Source organism: Cydia amplana, chromosome 13 (genome assembly GCF_948474715.1).
Source record: "Cydia amplana chromosome 13, ilCydAmpl1.1, whole genome shotgun sequence".
Lineage (NCBI taxonomy): Eukaryota > Metazoa > Arthropoda > Insecta > Lepidoptera > Tortricidae > Cydia > Cydia amplana.
The window spans coordinates 1,292,148-1,312,565 of NC_086081.1; the positions used below are offsets into that span (position 1 = coordinate 1,292,148).

The 20,418-nt window shown below is 32.1% G+C and overlaps 1 protein-coding gene across 1 annotated transcript in view; it reads left to right on the forward strand.

The window, feature by feature from the left end:
• Positions 1-417: 417 nt before the first annotated feature.
• LOC134653679 (disheveled-associated activator of morphogenesis 1) overlaps positions 418-20,418 on the forward strand; it is a 91,552-nt gene continuing 71,551 nt past the window's right edge. Inside the window, exon 1 of the mRNA XM_063509072.1 lies at positions 418-589. Within this exon, the coding sequence (XP_063365142.1) occupies positions 542-589 (48 nt within the window). The 5' untranslated portion in view covers positions 418-541. The remainder of the gene's footprint in view (positions 590-20,418) is intronic.

A 20,418-nucleotide genomic window follows, 5' to 3' on the forward strand; every position in this document is an offset into this window, starting at 1 on the left:
AATTAGCAGAACCCGACTAAAGCTATCATTTATCCAATCACCAAGTTGCTCGACTTTGCAAAGGCTAATGAATAGTCGAATTACTTAATCTATCTGTTCCGCTTTCGATTTTAATTGTTGATAATAGGATAGCGGGATCATCGTTTTATCGATCAGTTTACTGTTATTCGTATTACGTTGTTCTGTAATTTACTATTGTCCAGCGAATCGAATTGTGTTGCTATTTCCTTATTAAGCTTAACGTTAATACCTTGTTTTCATTTTGGTACTTATTGGGATGGTAATTGAACATGCTGAAATTTCCTAGCATAAAATGTTTTTCGAATACATATTTACTGACTGTCTCATTAATATACATAAAGTAAGCATCTTTTCCTTTTAATATCAACTCCAGATATATGCGGATTTAAATTTCTAAACTGTATTTTGCGACATCAAGATAATTGTTTTATTTTCAGTGAACTTTAGTTAATAGATTTGACAAACCCAGTGATGAAGATGTGATAGTAACCAGCACCGGACAAAATAAGAGATCGACAAAATGTGCAGCAAAGACCAGATTAATCATATACTCGGGAAGATCAATGTGGTAAGTTTATTTTACTTTATGATAAGTATTGATTCATTCTAGGCTTAAGGAAGGATGGGTGTCTGTCTATTCTAATTACTTTGTTTACGAAATGTGGTTGGTATATTTTTAATCACTTTGTTAAGAAATAATATTATGGTTTATGTTAATCGTAGCCAACGGCCCTTGTTGTAAGATAAATCTGACTGATAAAGCCACTTTATTACACACATATTGTTGTTAGTTAATGGTAATGGTTAAATGCAATAACTGATTTATGACGTATCATGTCACAGAATATTGATTAACAAACAGAAACAAATGAAGTGCTCCATCAAATACGAGTAGCATTGAACTGAACAAAATGTAATTTGACTTGTAAACAAATGCTGCTAATTGTTTAGCTGCGCGAAGGCTAACAACAAAAGGCGAGGTTACAGGAGGAGTTAAAACAAATGCTAATAGGAAAGAAACTGACCCTAAGGGATTTTAGAAGGAAATAATGCGGCATTGACCTTTTCGTGAAAATACAAAATTCTACGCTCCGAGGCACCTTGAAAGATTGAAAGGGCTTTTGCGCCCTAGGGTAGAACGAAATCTGAAATGGGTGCTCGCACTTGTGCCCTAAGCACAGGGCAAAGAACCTTTTATTATATATTCCTCCCAATAAAGACACGTTGCAGATGTTCAGATTAGCAAAAAAATTGCAGATGGCTAGGTTTCACAATGTTCGTGATTGTATTTTAAAAACCGTGGCAAAATTGACCTTTACGATTTCTATTAAGCAACGGTAGCTGAAATAAAATGCTCATTGCTGTTTAATCAATTAACAATAGATAAACAAATACGCAATCTCATTGTTGTGACACAATATACAGAAACAACATAAGCGAATAAATCCGAAAGATGTTATTAGTACTACAGGTTGTTGTGGTAATCGTAGTTTTATATTGACAAATTAACAAACGTGATTATCTCAAGGCTTCATTGATGGTACATTAAATCATTAACTGTCGATTAAATCTTTCGCATCAAGGTGAAATTGTGAAGAGGTATCGGTCGAAGCATTGAACTCTTTAAAGATGCCAATATTGTCAATAGCAATATTAATTAAGAACATGAAATGAATAAATTTTATTTTCAAGGTTTTTTCAAAATCGTGACAAACAGAAATTAAGTTGTACATATAATAGTGAAAGAAGAAACTGGTCTAACCTATTTACAAAATTTGCTTCGTAACTTCTCAGTATCTTTACATGTTCATAATGTAAAATGTTTCTTTCAACTGTCATTCTCGATGACAGTTCACTTTCCACTTGAACGTAAACTTGTACTTATTAATCCCACGACCGACGATATCTTCGTGTTAACGTTAGGCCAATAACACGGTCATGATCGGCCGTGGTTCAGAGTAAATCGGAGTTTCTACTAATGTTAAAGTGTCTTGCAAAGTAACGTTCCAATTTTGAATGTATGAAAATATGTATGTTTTTTTTTTTACGTGTGAAAAAATAAATTAATTGACCTTTGATTAAATCTCTCGTCTTCCTTTCACTGGTTACTATTTAGTTTGCAATTTTGACTCTTGGCGGTTCTTGCTTAACACAATTAATTGTAATTGTTACTGTAGGCGTTCCGTCAAATCTAAAACAAACAATATTAAGTCTTATTGCCTTGACATAAGTTTTAAATTGCATACATGTTTATAATAGTACATTGATGTGGGTGGCCAGATCAGGTGCTTGATCAAGTCCAATAGCTTTAGGCTTTGTCCGAAATGGTTTAGCAGTTCTAATTAAATTACGTAAATCGCTAACGTCTTTTCTGAATATATCGTTTATTGGTGATTACATCTTAATGAGTAAAAAAAAATGTTTTCATACCTTTTTTGTTTGTATTACATCATATAAGGTTGTTTTGATGGTGCCAATTTGATTGTATCTCTAAGGGTTCAATCATATTTACTGCATCGTTGATGCGGTCGTCTGATCAAAGTATGAAGGTACCAGACAACCGATATGGTTTTCATGCGGCGAAAGGAACGACCCAGTGTGATTGTGATTGCACCATTTGATTGTTTTGTAAGAAATATGTTGATAAGGCAGGTATTTAAAATTGACTACTCTTTCTTTATACGTGTATTCACAATTTAAAAAAGAAATAATTTTATAAAGAAACTGGTTAACATATCCTATACATAGCATTATATCACCGCACTGGTGATAATACTATTACATATTCTGTGGCACATATTTAGGAAGTAACTTGATACTAATCTTTGCATAGCCTTGTATATTAATTCCAATTGCTTTGTTATTTCTGCTGTAAGATTTTTAATAAACAAATTTTGTTGTGGTTCTAGTTACAATGATTGATCGCGGTCGTTATGTCACGCTCGACCTTTGCGGTTTTAACATGTTCTGCATTCCGTCTTGTCTGATCAGTGTCAGTTCTAACCCTAACGCCATTCAAAATACAATCTTATAGCAGTTGTAATACAGTTCATGGCTTCTTTGGAAATCTGCGTGCATTGGCTCGGAACAGCGACCGCAAATGCTCTGACGCATAAGCGTAATTATACGGCGTTTTTATAATTACAGGGTGCATTATCTCGTTTGGGGTCTTGCGTTTTAGTGTTTTAAGGTTCTCTAGATCGATTTAGTTTAAAAAAGAAATTTAATTCTATGTTCGATTTTATTTGAAAGTGTAATTTATTGTTGGCTTCTCCAACAGAAATATTAAGGTTTTCATCCTTTATTAATTATTTACACCCATTAAGGCTTACTATTCGTTCGTTTTCGTATTCTCAGTCATAGCTCTGACGTTGAACGTGTAATTTAAATAAAATTTAATTTAAATAAATTACAATTTGACCATCAAACTGGTCTTATTATTCAACCTACAAAACTGCATAATTCCCTGCGGTGTCCCCTTTAACATTTATCATCTATATATATATATATATATATATATATATTCTTACTGTTAGTCATTATGCTGATTGATGTTTACCGTAAAAGCTTATATAACCTGTAGTAATTTCCAGTGCCATCTTCAATAGACAAGAATTACGCTAATGACAAGCAGAGTCGTGCGGCGAATACTCTCGTTTGTTGCGTGTTGTTACTACATTGTTCTTGTACAAATTCCATAGTCCATGTTCTTCTAACATCACTCTTATTACCGAAGATTTTAGGTCTTCTTTAGTAGTCGATTTTATAGTACACCGCAATAGATCTGTTACGCAGCTTCCGAATGGGCGCTTGTGATTGCATTTACACAGCTGCCGAAATTAGATTTATGGGGATGAGGTGCAGAGAGATATGCTGGTGTTGTTCTGGAAAGGTTATTGGCCTTTCTTGTTTAGGATTATTTGGGATTAGCATAGAATACAACATAAGTTCCAAGAAAAAAATGTAAACTAAAATAATTGTTTCGCGCTATAATGATATCAATGTTATGCTGGTACCTAGAAGCTGGTAGAATATCTTCCGTAAATATATGCATATGAATACCTGTAAGACAATATACACGATATACTAGCTAGAGACTCTAAAGAAATTTAATTCTTTCGGGTTATGTGAATTTGCTGCTAGCGCTTTGCCCTATTACGAATTAAGTAAAAAAAATATACTTAGCCATGTTTTTATATTCCACATATAATTTTAGTAGACCCAGTTTGCTTGGCCAATTTACTACCGAAAAACATTTTGCTCTTATACCAATTTTGAACTTACTAAAATAACAGGACGGCTGGCCAATTTAGGGGACTTCGAATTGTTATTTTAGTATCTGTAATAAAAATATGGTTTATAGAAGGAATTTTGTACTAGGTACTATCTTTGCAAGATTTACTGGGCGTAACTGAAAACCATAAAGCACATAATATCTAGGTTTCCGAGTCAATTGCGAGACGCCATTTTACCGTGGCTCGTTTTGAAGTCAGTGATCAGATGATAGTGCAGTTGTGGGATGGGTCGTTAATTCCAGTTCACGACTGTTTTGATGTTTTGCGATAATTCACCGTGAAATCTGTTGTTCGCGAAAATATAAAGAAGATTTCTTTATATTTCCGCGATAAACGATGACTGTCCATTTTTAAACTTTTTTTTCTCTTAGAGGCAGGGACCGGAACCGGTTACCTTAACCGGGGTTTTTCATAGGGTTATTTTAGAAGTGGTTATAAAAACCCCTACCATAACGGTAACCGTCTGATAAGGTAACACTTTGATTCGGTAACCGTATCAGATCGAGTTAACCCCTGTTACCGGTAACCGAAATAAAAACCCCGTCTATGCTGTTACCTCATAATAAGGTTTTGAACCAGTTCAAACGATTGTAAACTTTACGCAGACTTAAATTCAACTTATTATTGAATAACCGTGGTTGGCATGGGCGGTCTATGAAGCCTCCAGCACAAACAAGTTTTTTTGCCGGTAACTTCGCTTATTGTCAATTCAAACAATATTGCACTTTGAGTCCTTAAGCTAAAATTGAAAACAAGTGAGCGATTACAGTATTATTTTTAGAGCGACAGCCGCGGCGCAGCGCGGCCATTCCTTTGTTTATCTTTATACCTGTGTGTTCCTATTGTTTTTGTCAATTCTAGTTTAGAATTTTTTAGAAAAGGGGTTGCAAGTAAACAACATCCTATCCTAGTAATATCTGCTATTATTTAGATATATTTTATGCTACTTAGATTATTATTTTTATTTTCGGGTTCACACTTGATATGTACCTACAGATTAAAGACTGATTTAAAGAAAAATTTTCACCTAACTAGTAATTTTACTGGTACCTAGTTAGGTATAATTTATCTTAAGTGATTTAAAAAAAAAACACTTTGTGATAAAGATACATGCGCTAGCGGATTGTGGTAGATATTTTACCATTGTTAACAAATGACATATGTACTAGTTATTATGAGCTTATTTTATAATAAGCAATTAAAGTCTATTTTTTTATTCGGTAGACTAAAATGACATTTCATAGTATGAAATGAAATGACACATGATGTTCATACTACGAAATGTCATTTTAGTCTACCGAATAAAAAATAGACTTTAGTTTAAAATGTTTTCAGATGCGGTGAGTTGTATGAGCTAAGTCGTAATTTACCTTGTACCGCTTAATGCAGCGATCAGAAAATATATATCTATAGCAGTTATAAACTTATTTTAATACTACAAATCTTTCATTAATACCAGGGGGCTCAGCACGGTTCCATTTTTATCGACTATCACTATGCCCGTCACTTTCGCACTTACATACTTGTTAGAACGTGACAGGCATGGTGATAAACGATAAAAATGCGACCGTGCTACTAGGGCAGAATTCATTATACATATTCATTGGGTATCTATAACATTGGTAGGTGAAATAGTTTTGATTAAATTAAATAGATACATACATTACATACATACTTAGTAAGCAGTGTTGGGCATTCAAGAATAAAATCATTATTTAAATAAGAATTCCTAAGAATAAAATCATGTTGATTTTATTCCCGTCAAAATTATTCAAATAATTTTGATCGGAAATAATTCGTATGTGAAAAAATTGAATAAGAATCATCTCATTCTTAATCAAATAAATATAATCATGATTTTATATTCTAAATAATATTCCTGGATTAAACATGTAGTATGGGTGCCGTATAGGCGTTACGTATAGATAGAAGTAAATTAGACAAGAAACTATTATGTTTCTTGACTAATTTATACCTGATTTTATGCAATAAAATCTTACAAATTTAATTTACTGCCGCATAGTCTTGGTATTGGACGATACCCGTATTTATTTTAATGTGATAACTAAATCATCAGGTACAATTCAGCTGCTCTGAACGGATGGTGGATAGCGAAACTCTTCAATGGCTCACTGTGCCTAAATTAATGTAAAAAATAAAAAACCGGCCAAGTGCGAGTCTGACTCGCGCAGGAAGGGTTCCGCACCATTACGCAAAAACCAGCAAATAAATCACGTTTGTTGTATGGGAGCCCCACTTAGATATTTATTATATGCTGTTAATTTCAACTGCCTAGCTATCACGGTTCATGAGATACAGCCTGGTGACAGACAGACGGATAGAGGAGTCTTAGTAATAGGGTCCCGTTTATACCCTTTGGGTACGGAACCCTAAAAAAGATGTTTTTAAAGGTAGGATAAGGAATGGCTTGATATGGTGTATTCCTATTTCTCCCCGCCGGGCACAGATGGGAATAGGCGCTTCAGTTAAATCATTCCCATATGTCCCCGCCTCATGTATCGCGGCGATCACGTTGGGCAGGAACAAATGGGGAAAATACTCATGATTTTTTTCTGTTTTCGAATTATGTTTATAATTCGTTTTTTTTAGCATTAGAAAGAACTTGAAAGAAGGTAAGCGATTTTGACATGTCTTTTAAATGAAAAACACTTTTTAAAAACCATAACTATTACTTATGAAAGCAGAAGACTATAAAAGATCGTATTAGATTCATAATTGTTACATATTTACCGTAACTTATTTTTAAAATGTGCTTTTCAATTAAAAGAGACATCAAGATTGTTTTCTCCAATATGCTCGGAAATGTTCACCTTATTGTAGCAAAAATAGTACGGGAAGTTCTACGTTATTGTCAAACTCTAATTTAAAAAAATCAAACTATCGCTGTCCTGTTCTAGCGGACGGGAATGAAAAAAACACTACAGTAATGACTTATTACTGTAGTGTTTTTTACTTTTTAAAAATAAAAAACGCAAACAGCCAATTATTGTAGCCGCGAGCCGCGTCTACACGACCCGATCAGCTATCATTTCAAACTATAGGATAGAGTGAGATAGTAAGATAAACGACCTTACTTGTCTCGTTCTTACAAGACCGTTGTGCTCGTGTATGATCGTGCAAATACTGCTTAATAAAATCAAAGATTATTTTTATATTTTTTTAAGGATCTCATCCGTGTACATAAACAGAGACAGAGAGAATCATACTATCTTTGTCTTACACTAGTACTAGCACCCAAAAGAAAAGGATGGGTATAGTTTTCCTGGTTCTTACTGACTGACAAATTGGTTTGACCAACTATATTGCACAATTATATTGAATGGTACTGAATGGCAGAATAAGTTTGTGCCCTTAACTTAAAAAAAAAATATTTTAGAGGGAAATTGTTTTTGACATTTTTGATGTGAAGGTTCGATTTGAGTGATGCTTGCTGCTTAAATAATTATTATTTTACCTTATTTCCTCGCATGTTTGGAGAAAAGCACTATATATGCCTCGGCAGGAATAGCAATTCGTGGATTCGTCTTCTTCGAACGAATCGAAACTCATCCACGAATTGCCCTTTCCCGGCCTCTGCAATAATGTACTATTACCTTATTTCTAATGCTAAAAAAAAACGAACTATAGTATGTGGTTTCAGTATCCGAGTTACTACCAAGACTTATGGTGTTTTTAAAAGCTCTTCTGATATTTAAAATTTGCATTTATTATTTAGACGGAAATTAACAGGTATATTTGACACAACGCTTGCCGCACGTGTTTAGCAAATGCTGACAAAGAATTCACCACGCCACGACTTAATCCTATTGTTATTGCCAATGAGTAATGAATGACGGTCTCAAGTGCAAACACGCCTGCAACTTTCTGCAAATCTATTTAATTATAGTGATAAGCGTAGGACTCTTTTCTTACCTGCAGTAATTTACTATCTCATTCACTTTCCGTAGGTGTGAAAGAGATAGCATACGTAAGACCTCAAGGCTGGTAGGAATAATAAACAAAATACATACTTAATACGCAAAGAAATATACATTGAACCATCATAATTATAATTTCGCAGTTTACTTTCTATGTACCTTCATTATAAAATTATCATCACCGTTTCGAAGGCTTCAAAAAATTCAAATCAATCCGACCATTGAAAAGAGGGGTGAAATTCATTTTACTATCTATATACATTGTACTACATATAATATGACGTATAATATGACCAAATAAATGCCATTTAACCTTGTTACCACTAACTCATGTATCTACAATTACATCAATTAGTCATGACACGGCAGAGTACTGATAACAATACTGTAGTGTAGTACAATAATAAGGCTTTATTGTTGTCACTATGACTCTCACCGCATTCTGCTTAATCCTAAATATCCTAATACAATAGAAAATACCACGACCTTTAAACATTCGGTGCACTTGCGTTGTAGCGCGTGCCAGCGGAGCGCAGCGTTTCGATTTAAATACGCATGTTGCTTCGCCCGTGTAGGTATATTTATTATCTTCATGTTATTAGGTACTAGGAAGTGCAAATAATTGACTTCATACATGAAAGATATTTTGCAGATTTTGTTCAATAGTCACCTTCAACAACACGAGAGTAATCTAGAGCAGAGTTGGGCAAAAAATAACTTGAATAAGAATAAGAATAAAAACAGAAATTTCATTCTTATTCCAATCGATTTGAATAAGAATAATTCTTGCACTCGTTATTTTAGAATAAATAGAAAGTGAATAAATCATGACACTTTTATTTTAAATGAAAAAGACAAAACGGAATATTTATTCCAGATGTAGGATTATACTAAATAACGTTTTATTCAATTAGAATGTTATTCTGAATTAATTTAACTTTTGTAGTTACATACTACTACTTTTAATTTTGTAAGTTTCTAAAATAAATAAAACAAATAAAATAGATAAAATAAATGAAATAAATAAAAAAAAAACAAATAAATTATATTATTGACATCTATTTTATTAGTATTGCATTTTAGTTTTTATATAATATTATAAGTATTAGTTTAATTTTTAAGTAGGTTTATTTTAATTTTAGTTTAGGTTTTAAATTTTTAATTTATAGATTTCATAGTTAGTTGTAATGTTTTTTTATTATTACCTTTTAAGTTAAATAAATGAACTTTATCCTAATAAAATAAATAAGATAAATAAAATAAACAAAATAAATAAAATAAACAAAATAAATAAAATAAATAAAATAAATAAAATAAATAAAATAAACAAAATAAATAAAATAAACAAAATAAATAAAATAAACAAAATAAATAAAATAAATAAAATAAATAAAATAAATAAAATGAATAAAATGAATAAAATGAATAAAATGAATAAAATGAATAAAATGAATAAAATGAATAAAATGAATAAAATGAATAAAATGAATAAAATGAATAAAATGAATAAAATGAATAAAATGAATAAAATGAATAAAATGAATAAAATGAATAAAATGAATAAAATGAATAAAATGAATAAAATGAATAAAATGAATAAAATGAATAAAATGAATAAAATGAATAAAATGAATAAAATGAATAAAATGAATAAAATGAATAAAATGAATAAAATGAATAAAATGAATAAAATGAATAAAATGAATAAAATGAATAAAATGAATAAAATGAATAAAATGAATAAAATGAATAAAATGAATAAAATGAATAAGGTAAATAAGGTAAATAAGGTAAATAAGGTAAATAAGGTAAATAAGGTAAATAAGGTAAATAAGGTAAATAAGGTAAATAAGGTAAATAAGGTAAATAAGGTAAATAAGGTAAATAAGGTAAATAAGGTAAATAAGGTAAATAAGGTAAATAAGGTAAATAAGGTAAATAAGGTAAATAAGGTAAATAAGGTAAATAAGGTAAATAAGGTAAATAAGGTAAATAAGGTAAATAAGGTAAATAAGGTAAATAAGGTAAATAAGGTAAATAAGGTAAATAAGGTAAATAAGGTAAATAAGGTAAATAAGGTAAATAAGGTAAATAAGGTAAATAAGGTAAATAAGGTAAATAAGGTAAATAAGGTAAATAAGGTAAATAAGGTAAATAAGGTAAATAAGGTAAATAAGGTAAATAAGGTAAATAAGGTAAATAAGGTAAATAAGGTAAATAAGGTAAATAAGGTAAATAAGGTAAATAAGGTAAATAAGGTAAATAAGGTAAATAAGGTAAATAAGGTAAATAAGGTAAATAAGGTAAATAAGGTAAATAAGGTAAATAAGGTAAATAAGGTAAATAAGGTAAATAAGGTAAATAAGGTAAATAAGGTAAATAAGGTAAATAAGGTAAATAAGGTAAATAAGGTAAATAAGGTAAATAAGGTAAATAAGGTAAATAAGGTAAACAAGGTAAACAAGGTAAACAAGGTAAACAAGGTAAACAAGGTAAACAAAGTAAACAAAGTAAATAAAGTAAATAAAGTAAATAAAGTAAATCAAATACATAAAATAAAAAATTGACATCTATTTTATTAGTATTGCATTTTAGTTTTTATATAATATTATAAGTATTAGTTTAATTTTTAAGTAGGTTTATTTTAATTTTAGTTTAGGTTTTAAATTTTTAATTTATAGATTTCATAGTTAGTTGTAATGTTTTTTTATTATTACCTTTTAAGTTAAATAAATGAACTTTATCCTAATAAAATAAATAAGATAAATAAAATAAACAAAATAAACAAAATAAATAAAATAAATAAAATAAATAAAATAAACAAAATAAATAAAATAAACAAAATAAATAAAATAAACAAAATAAATAAAATAAACAAAATAAATAAAATAAACAAAATAAATAAAATAAATAAAATAAATAAAATAAATAAAATAAATAAAATAAATAAAATAAATAAGGTAAATAAGGTAAATAAGGTAAATAAGGTAAATAAGGTAAATAAGGTAAATAAGGTAAATAAGGTAAATAAGGTAAATAAGGTTAATAAGGTAAATAAAGTAAATAAAGTAAATAAAGTAAATAAAGTAAACAAAGTAAATAAAGTAAATAAAGTAAATAAAGTAAATCAAATACATAAAATAAAAAATAAAAAAAAATAAACAAAATAAATAAAATAATCAAAATAATCAAAATAAATTATATAAATAAAATTAACAAAATTAATGACAAATAAAATAAATGAAATAAGTAAAATAAACAAAATTAAAAAATAGACAAAATAAGTAAAATAAACAAAAACATTAAAATAAACAAAAACATTAAAATATGCAAAATTAAAAAAAAAATACAAAAATAACAAAATAAACTATTAGTTCTATTAATAAATTAACTTTTTCTTTTAGTAGGTATTTGACTGACGGCACATCACTAAATACGAATGTAGCAAACCAATAAGCAACCGATAATAAAGGTTACCATAACTGAATAAAAACCGGTTAAAAACCCCTAACAAAAACCCTAACGCGATGGGGTTTTGAGATTAACTCGGTTAAAGGTTAAGGTTACCGTTTCAATAAGCTTACCGTTACAATCAGGTAACAGTATGATAGGGTTACCGAATGATACGGTAACCGAATTGATTGGGTTACCGAATGGATAGGATTAAGCGTAAAGAGGGGTTTTCCGGTCCTTGCTTAGAGGTAACTGACTTTGACTTACCTACGTTAAAAATGTCTTGCCAGTACATTTTTTACCTACCAGAATTAAAGATTAAAAAAAAAATCTGACTTAATATTTTTGATGAATTAACTTTTTCAAAAAATTCAACGAATTCTTTTTCAATTCTTTTTGCTTAATAGTATATACGCTACCTACGTCACCATTGCGATAGCTAATATGCTAGCGATCAGCAAAGACGTTTAACTCGAATGTTGTTTACAATTTTTTTGACAAATATAAAGACAAAATAAACATAGACATAGACATAGACATAGACATAGAAAAGTTTTATTCAACATCACATGAAGTTGCAGAGTTAACAGATAGTGTAACACATTTTTACAGATAAACCTTAAATGTAGACTTAAAAACTAAGAAATTGAGTTGTACATCTAAGGGAGAAATATTCATGAGTGTTAAATAGGAGCTTGCCTCAGCATAATGTTGCAGTATATTTAATTATTTACTACAACGCTGGTTTTCAGGCAGACCCTTGATACATTATCCCTTACTCGCTGTAGTCGAAAACTAAACGCCTTACAGTTATAAATGTTAACAAAGTGTGAGTGTGAACTGTATATGCTAGAATTTGGAAAGAACAATAGTAGCTATGGTGTAAACTAAACTGAATGGAAATAAAAGGAAGTATATGATCTTATAAGATGTATAAGATAGATAATGATATGGATGTAAATATACTTAATAGAGGTAAAAAATAAATAAATAAATAAAGACATACGGTGCACAAATATCATTATTTTAAATAATATATGACGGCGTGGCTCTAGTCCCAGGAGGTAGCGTGTTTTGTATTGCTATGAGACGTTGTTTAATCCGCAATTTAAAACTGCTTACTGTTTTAAATTGCGGATTAAACAACGTCTCATAAACAAAGATGTTTCCACAAAAAATGAGTCACCTCGACGAAGTTATTGTTTAACTGCCATATAAACAATCGAAGACAATGCTTTAATGAAATCAGTTGATACGGCTCATGGAGCAAATCGCGAGTAATGTGAAGTCATCGACAGCCTGTGATATATAAACATCAACAACGATAAAGATCTGAAAGTACTACAATTAGTAACGTTGGTTTGCTATTCCGCCAATAACGTACTTTAACTACAAGACAATTAGTGTCAACCCGTTATACCACTTGCGTATTTTTGCATGCTCAGTTGACCTGCTCACATAAATAATTAAATGCGATCTTTGCAATTAAAGTATTCTCATTCGTAAAATGCATTTGCGTGAAATACTTTACATTCTCAAGGCACCTTCCCATTGACGATATTTTTGACCGACTTTAAACCTAATTGTAAAGAGATAAGGTTTTTACTGGTCACTGAATCGTATGATCGACGATTTAATGAATGCCCCAATTAGCCAGTTACGTTAACCTTCGTTATGGATAGTTTTATTGTATTATTTCCACTTAGGTGCTCTGAGATTTGGTTATACCGGGTGTCTAAAACTAACGACGATAACCCAGGGAGTGTAAGAAGATAAAATATCGATTGAACGTCAACGATTATAGTTTCAGAGGATTTTGATGGTTTTAGTCTAAAATATTTACTTGTTTCTTTGTGTAGTTGATTTCCTAATTCATATAACACTTATTTGAATCTTTTAGAGAAATCTTTCATATCATTATGAGCTAGAAGTTTTTAAAACATTCCTTTAAAAGAATTTCTCTGGTCGATGCCTGTAGCTATTGCAGTAACTTGAGATAGCGTTGGAGCTAGTCTACCAGTCCCCGACGTATAATAGTTGGTGTTATGAACACCCGCTATATCCATTAGCTTTGTGAATAAAATAAAACTTAACTTGATAAAGATTAAATGATAGAGGTATGAAGTAACACAGCATAATATATCGTTCTGACCTCTACTATTGTACAGGTGTATTTTTACATGCTTCGTTAGTTTGTGTATGTATTGTGGTTTCTCTTACTGCAATAAATCATTGATAGTGTCATTGATCAATCCAATAGCAAGACCTCGTGTGCATAATAAAATGTTTTTTCTTTTTATTTCGTTTATATGCCGTTAAATAAATAATCATTTGTATTTTAGATATCAATATCGTCATTCATTAATGACTACTGCATTCCAATAAATAACGATTGCGACTCTGGTGTGTTAGTTAAGTATTTGTTGTTACCTATACCTCAGTCAGTCATACTGTCCTTTTCGGCCATGGCGATTGTTGTACTGATTAGGTACTTACTAAGAGCGACGACGTTCGTGAGCTCTCAGGTGGCTGACATAACCAATTTTAGCAGCAAATGTACGGCCACATTTACTGCAATGCAAGTCGGCATACCAACATGAAAAACATTCATCTTTCGAGAGTTTCAGAGCATGTTTGAGTAAAATCTACCTGCTAGTGGCTAGTAAAATCTGCGTGCTATTTTATTAAATAATTGGTAACTTTAAATGATTATATTATATAACCTGATAGAATCGTATAAAACTGTAAATATAAGTACCTACTATTGTGTGCCCTTACAGGGTGTCATGAACTGGCCTCTTAAATTGTAACACCTTATTATGTACATGACAATGCAATATTGAATTCATGACTAAATGACTACGTCATTTATGGGTACAGTCTCTCTAATTCTTTCTTCTCAACAATCTTTTTAATTTCTTACCCATTTTATACCCTCTAGGTCTCTGGCGACTTTCATATTGATTGTCACTGTGACAAGGTACGAAATGGGTAATAAATTAAAATCTTCGAGCGTACCTACATACGTACCACATAGTGTTCCACATAGTGCATAACAACAACGCTGATTCCACCCACAATGAGGCAACTGCTGCAGTTTTGAAACGGTGCACAAGCTAATGGTGCAAAATTCGCAATTATCCAGCTACGCGTTGCGAAGGCCTGTCTCAACTTTTGTGCAAACGCATAGCAAAACAATTGGACTATTCCGTCCAGTTGCTGGATTCGTTTTGAAATGTAACTTTTCAAATATGCATTATGGTTTGGGTATTTATGTCCAGGCACTAAATATTTTCTTATATAGAACCTAGGGCACTAAAGTTCTATCTATACTGCCTGAGGTTTGTATTCTATTTTTCTGCTTGACGGAGCCGGAAAGCGGCAACTTCGCTTAGAACAGCAGGCAGAAAGTTGACGCTTTTCGGCCGGAGGGCAGAAAAATATATTATGATGAGAGCTTACCGTAAACATATTATTCGTTATTGCCAACCCTAACACTTCGCCTGTCTTGAAGAAATGGTGATTCTTTTTATAATCTTTACTAAATAACTGTCTACAGAGTGGATTTTCTTTTTGGGTCAGTGAGGGCAGCTACCAGATCCCGTGCTGCTACGAGAAAACGGTCTAAGAAGACCTTCCCTCGATTTCAAATTAATGAAGATTGGCTTGATTTTGGAAAAAACATACAGGGTGCGAGAAAAAGGTCATTTTTGACAAACTTTTTTTTTGATGCCAATCGATCCCATTCCTATTAAGGATCAAAAGCTTGTATGGAACCAAAAAAAATTTCCGGCTAGAAAACCCACAAATCGAGGAAAACTTTTCCCATACAATTTGTATGAAAATGAAAACTTTTATTTTTCACATACTGTTTTTGTATGCCAATCGATTCCATTCCTATCCATCAATAGTTTCCTAGGGGTCAACTTACGGTAATGTACTGAAAAGCCATAAATTAATAAAAACTTTTTCCATACATTTACTATGGGGAAAATGTGAAATGTTATTCTCAATTTTCTATCTCGCCCATCAGTCCTACAGCAATGTCTTCATACAGTATTATGGTCCTTAAATGTAACAGGACTGATTGGCCAGATAGAAAAATGTGAATTAAATTTCACGTTTTCTCCATAGTAAATGTATGGAAAAAGTTTTCTTTAATTTGTGGCTTTTTAGTACATTACCGTAAGTTGACCCCATAGAAACTATTGATACTGGATAGGAATGGAATCGATTGGCATACAAAAATAGCATGTGAAAAATAAAAGTTTTAATTTTCATACAAATTGTATGGTAAAAGTTTTCCTCGATGTGTGGCTTTTCTAGCCGGAAATTTTTTTTTTGGTTCCATACAAGCTTTTGATCCTTAATAGGAATGGGATCGATTGGCATCAAAAAAAAAGTTTGTCAAAAATGACCTTTTTCTCGCACCCTGTATGTTTTTTCCAAAATCTGTAAAAGCCAATCTACATTAATTTGAAATCGAGGGAAGGTCTTCTTAGACCGTTTTCTCGTAGCAGCACGGGATCTGGTAGCTGCCCTCACTGAACCAAAAAGAAAATCCACCCTGTATATCTAGGTATTCTGTCTATGAAAATTATCTTCTTTCTCCCATTGGTAATTTTGGTATCCCTCTTATTGGCATGGTAGACAATGTCGAGTTTATGGTACAACTAAAAATAGAGAAATAAAAATTGTTACAAAATCTTGACCATACCATAGTTGATATACCTATCAAACATTTCATTTTTGCATTGCAAGGTTGTATACAAATAATTAAACCTTTTTGTCCAACACACGTTCACAATTGAAATGATTAGCTAAGAACTTTCGATTTCATCTGCATTGTTCTGGTTTGCGTTGTGGTGTCGTTTTTCTGCCTGATAACGCTTCGCTGAATGCAGACCGACTGGTATTCCGTACGTTTACCTAGTACCTAGGTTTTTTCAATGTGGGCACGACATGTATTATAATAAATTAACGTACCTATCACACCGTATACTGTTTGTTTTATATTAAACATTTCGAGAAATGGATTGCAATATTAGTTAATGTCTTTTTGCATTGTAAGTTCACAAATGGAACTACATATATTGACACAAGGTAACAATGCCTCCGGATTTTTACGTGAATTACCTTAGAATAACTTGGCAGCAATCCGATCATTATTTAACATGCGGAATGCGTTCAATGTTTCCATAATGGAATTTTAAAAAGATATTTGTATGTAGATTTGTTTGCGATATGGCGATCTCCCTTAAAGTGACTTTTTGTTATTATCGAAATTGTTTCTAATTTAAATTCCTTACCATTCTTTTCAGCAAGTTTATTTATATCCTTTTACATAGATACACAAACAGATTCATAAAATCTAATAACATGACTGAACTAAACATCAACAGTGACTTAAAGGCAAAAAAAAATTGAAATAGACATCCTTACTCTTATGATTGTGTTGCGTATTATTTAAACACACTTGCTAGTTCACTGTTCAGTGAAGCGATTACACCTTATAAAACACATCAGTTATTATTATTAGTTTCTTCATATCTTTTTGCACAATTTCGAGGCAAACAAATATTTTCTCAGCCATCACTCACGCTGTTTGCGATTACGTGCGCAAAACATCTCATTACACGTGATAATGCATTCCTCAGACCGAACGGTATGTCGCTGAATTCGAATTGTATCGCTTTGTCACAAGAAATGGGGATTTATCGTTTGTCACTTGTATACGCTGTCAACTGTTTACGTGAGGAGAAAATTTACAAGTTACGCAGATACCATATTTTGTTTATAAGTTTTCCTGTATCAAAGCCGGCAATAAGATGCATAGCTTAGTTATCTTTGTATGCGTGTGTCAACAACAGCAGTAAACATTAGATATGCCAGATAAATTCATACTTTTTAGCAAATACAAATTGACAGTAACTATAGTATAGCTGTTGTGCCTTTTTCATCCACATGCTGGGTTGGTTTAGGTATTCAAATGTCTTCGATACAGATGTAGCCAAACATAAAAAACGAAATAGATATACTTTCAATCGTTGAGGTAAATTACTTGTCTTCCGCTTTGGTGCAAAGATTTTTAAATTCACTATACTATATGGGTGCAGCTATAGCCAAGGCGAATAAAGTAAATTATTACCAAGCCATTTAATGTACCGGAAAACTCAATCTTAGATCAACAGAGCGTGTGTGATCCGATAATTGATAAAATTCCAATCGATATTAATAAAAGCTTAGCCACAGTTTTTATACAACTAGTCAGTTGCGTGAATGACGTTATTGTTAATGTAAATAAATTAACTAACCATGTCTAATTGCATGTGTTCGTGCAACATTCTTATGTCCTGTCAAGTGGGAAGGCCAATAATGCAGTGGTAAAACTTATTAACGAAAGTGAGATTTATTGCATTAAATTAATTTTGTATTAAGCAGAAACGTCTGCGAACGATGCTATTAAGCTTAGAAATAAATTAAAAGTGGAAAAATTCACTGTCTTAAGAATTAGGAATTATACAATGTGTGTCAGTCATTCGTTTGTAGACAGTATTTTTGGATTCTTGAAGTTTTTATTCACTTCCTAATACATCCGAATTCCATACCACATATACATGAGGACCTTAATAATAACTTGGTATTGGTAGTTCATAAGTCACTTGAAATTTGAAATCCACTTTTTGTATTTGCTATCCTGTCCGCGCGTGATACGATTTCTTAGAGAATGTTCGTAATTGGTGGTGGGTGGGGGGGCAGTTATCTCCGCAGTTTACTGTACATATATTATGCTTGAAAGTATTTTTCATAGAATAACGATAGAAATCTAATGGGTAATTTCTTAATAATCTTAATGCAGAAGACGAAAACTATAGTGGTTTTAATTATCACAATAAAGTTCAAAAACTACTACTTATAGAAAATTTCACTAAAATCAGATTAACATTAACTTTACCAAGTGTCAGATCCGGTGTGAAGTGGGCAAACGGAGCGAGAATTAACCACTTCACAAAAGCCAACTGACATTTCATTTGTCAGTCTGTCTGTATATGCTTTATTGCCTTTCTCGAAATTCTGCTTCAACCTGCTCAATGCTAAATTGGGTTGTTTTGTGAATACATAATCAGTTTGATTGTTTGTTTATGATACTTGGCAGGTGTTTTCTTTCAGACAATGGGAATGACGTAATGGATGTAGGCTTAGAAAACATTTCTAATGATTGATGTATGACTAAATATTTATTGTTGTGATATAGATATAGAAGAAGCGGTGGTGGCAGAGTGAATCTGACGTCCGACTTTCAATCGGGAGACCGCGGGTTCAAATTCTGGGTATAGAACGAATGAGTTTTTCTAAACTTATGTACCTACGGAATATCATTTGATATTTACCACCAGCTTTTCGGCAAAGGAAAACATCGTGAGGAAACCTGCATACGTCTGCTAAGAAACTCATAAATGTTATAGTCCTCAACCCGTATTGGGCTAACGTGAAGACTATAGCCCAAGCATAGGGGCGCAAGTGAGGAGTCCTGTGCCGAGCAGTGGGACGTATATAGGTTTACTCGATGAAAATATACATTTATATATGAAACATTTGCAGTTATACATACAGTGACCTGAATGACTTAGTAAAAATAGACTGTGACAGACAGAGAGACAGACGCACGAGTGATCCTATAAGGGTTCCGTTTTTTCCTGTTGAGGTACGGAACCCTAAAGATTGTTTACTTCCAGTTCAGCACTAGACATTCCCTCATCATTCCACCTCACGACATAACAGAACATTAATCTACAATAGGAAGTTCAAGTAGCTTAACTCATAAATACATTACACAACATGTCAGTCGATACGCAACGATCACTGCTAGATCCGGTTCCGATCCACCGCAGACGTAACCGAGTGGTTTTGTTTTATTATTGGCCACTGTGGGAAGTAATCCCCGTTCATACAATACATGCTCATGTCGACGTTTTTTAATTTGAATGACAGTTGTCGGTTGTTGACGGGTTTGTGACGTTAGTGGTGGACTAAATGTCACCTTGCGACATTGTAGCGCGATCGTAAGTCCAAAAAGCGGCCAAGTGCGAGTCGGACTCGCCCATGAAGGGTTCCGTATTTAGGCGATTTATGACGTATTAAAAAAAACTACTTACTAGATCTCGTTCAAACCAATTTTCGGTGGAAGTTTACATGGTAATGTACATCATATATTTTTTTAGTTTTATCATTCTGTTATTTTAGAAGTTACAGGGGGGGGGGGGGACACACATTTTACCACTTTGGAAGTGTCTCTCGCGCAAACTATTCAGTTTAGAAAAAAATGATATTAGAAACCTCAATATCATTTTTGAAAACCTATCCATAGATACTCCACACGTATGGGTTTGATGAAAAAAAAAATTTTGAGTTTCAGTTCTAAGTATGGGGAACCCCAAAAATGTATTGTTTTTTTTTTCTATTTTTGTGTGAAAATCTTAATGCGGTTCACAGAATACATCTACTTACCAAGTTTCAACAGTATAGTTCTTATAGTTTCGGAGAAAAGTGACTGTGACATACGGACGGACAGACGAGACGCACAGACAGACAGACAGACATGACGAATCTATAAGGGTTCCGTTTTTTGCCATTTGGCTACGGAACCCTAAAAATGTTGTTACCATGGCCGTACGCACGGTGGGGCAAGGTGGGGCTGTTGCCCCACCCTG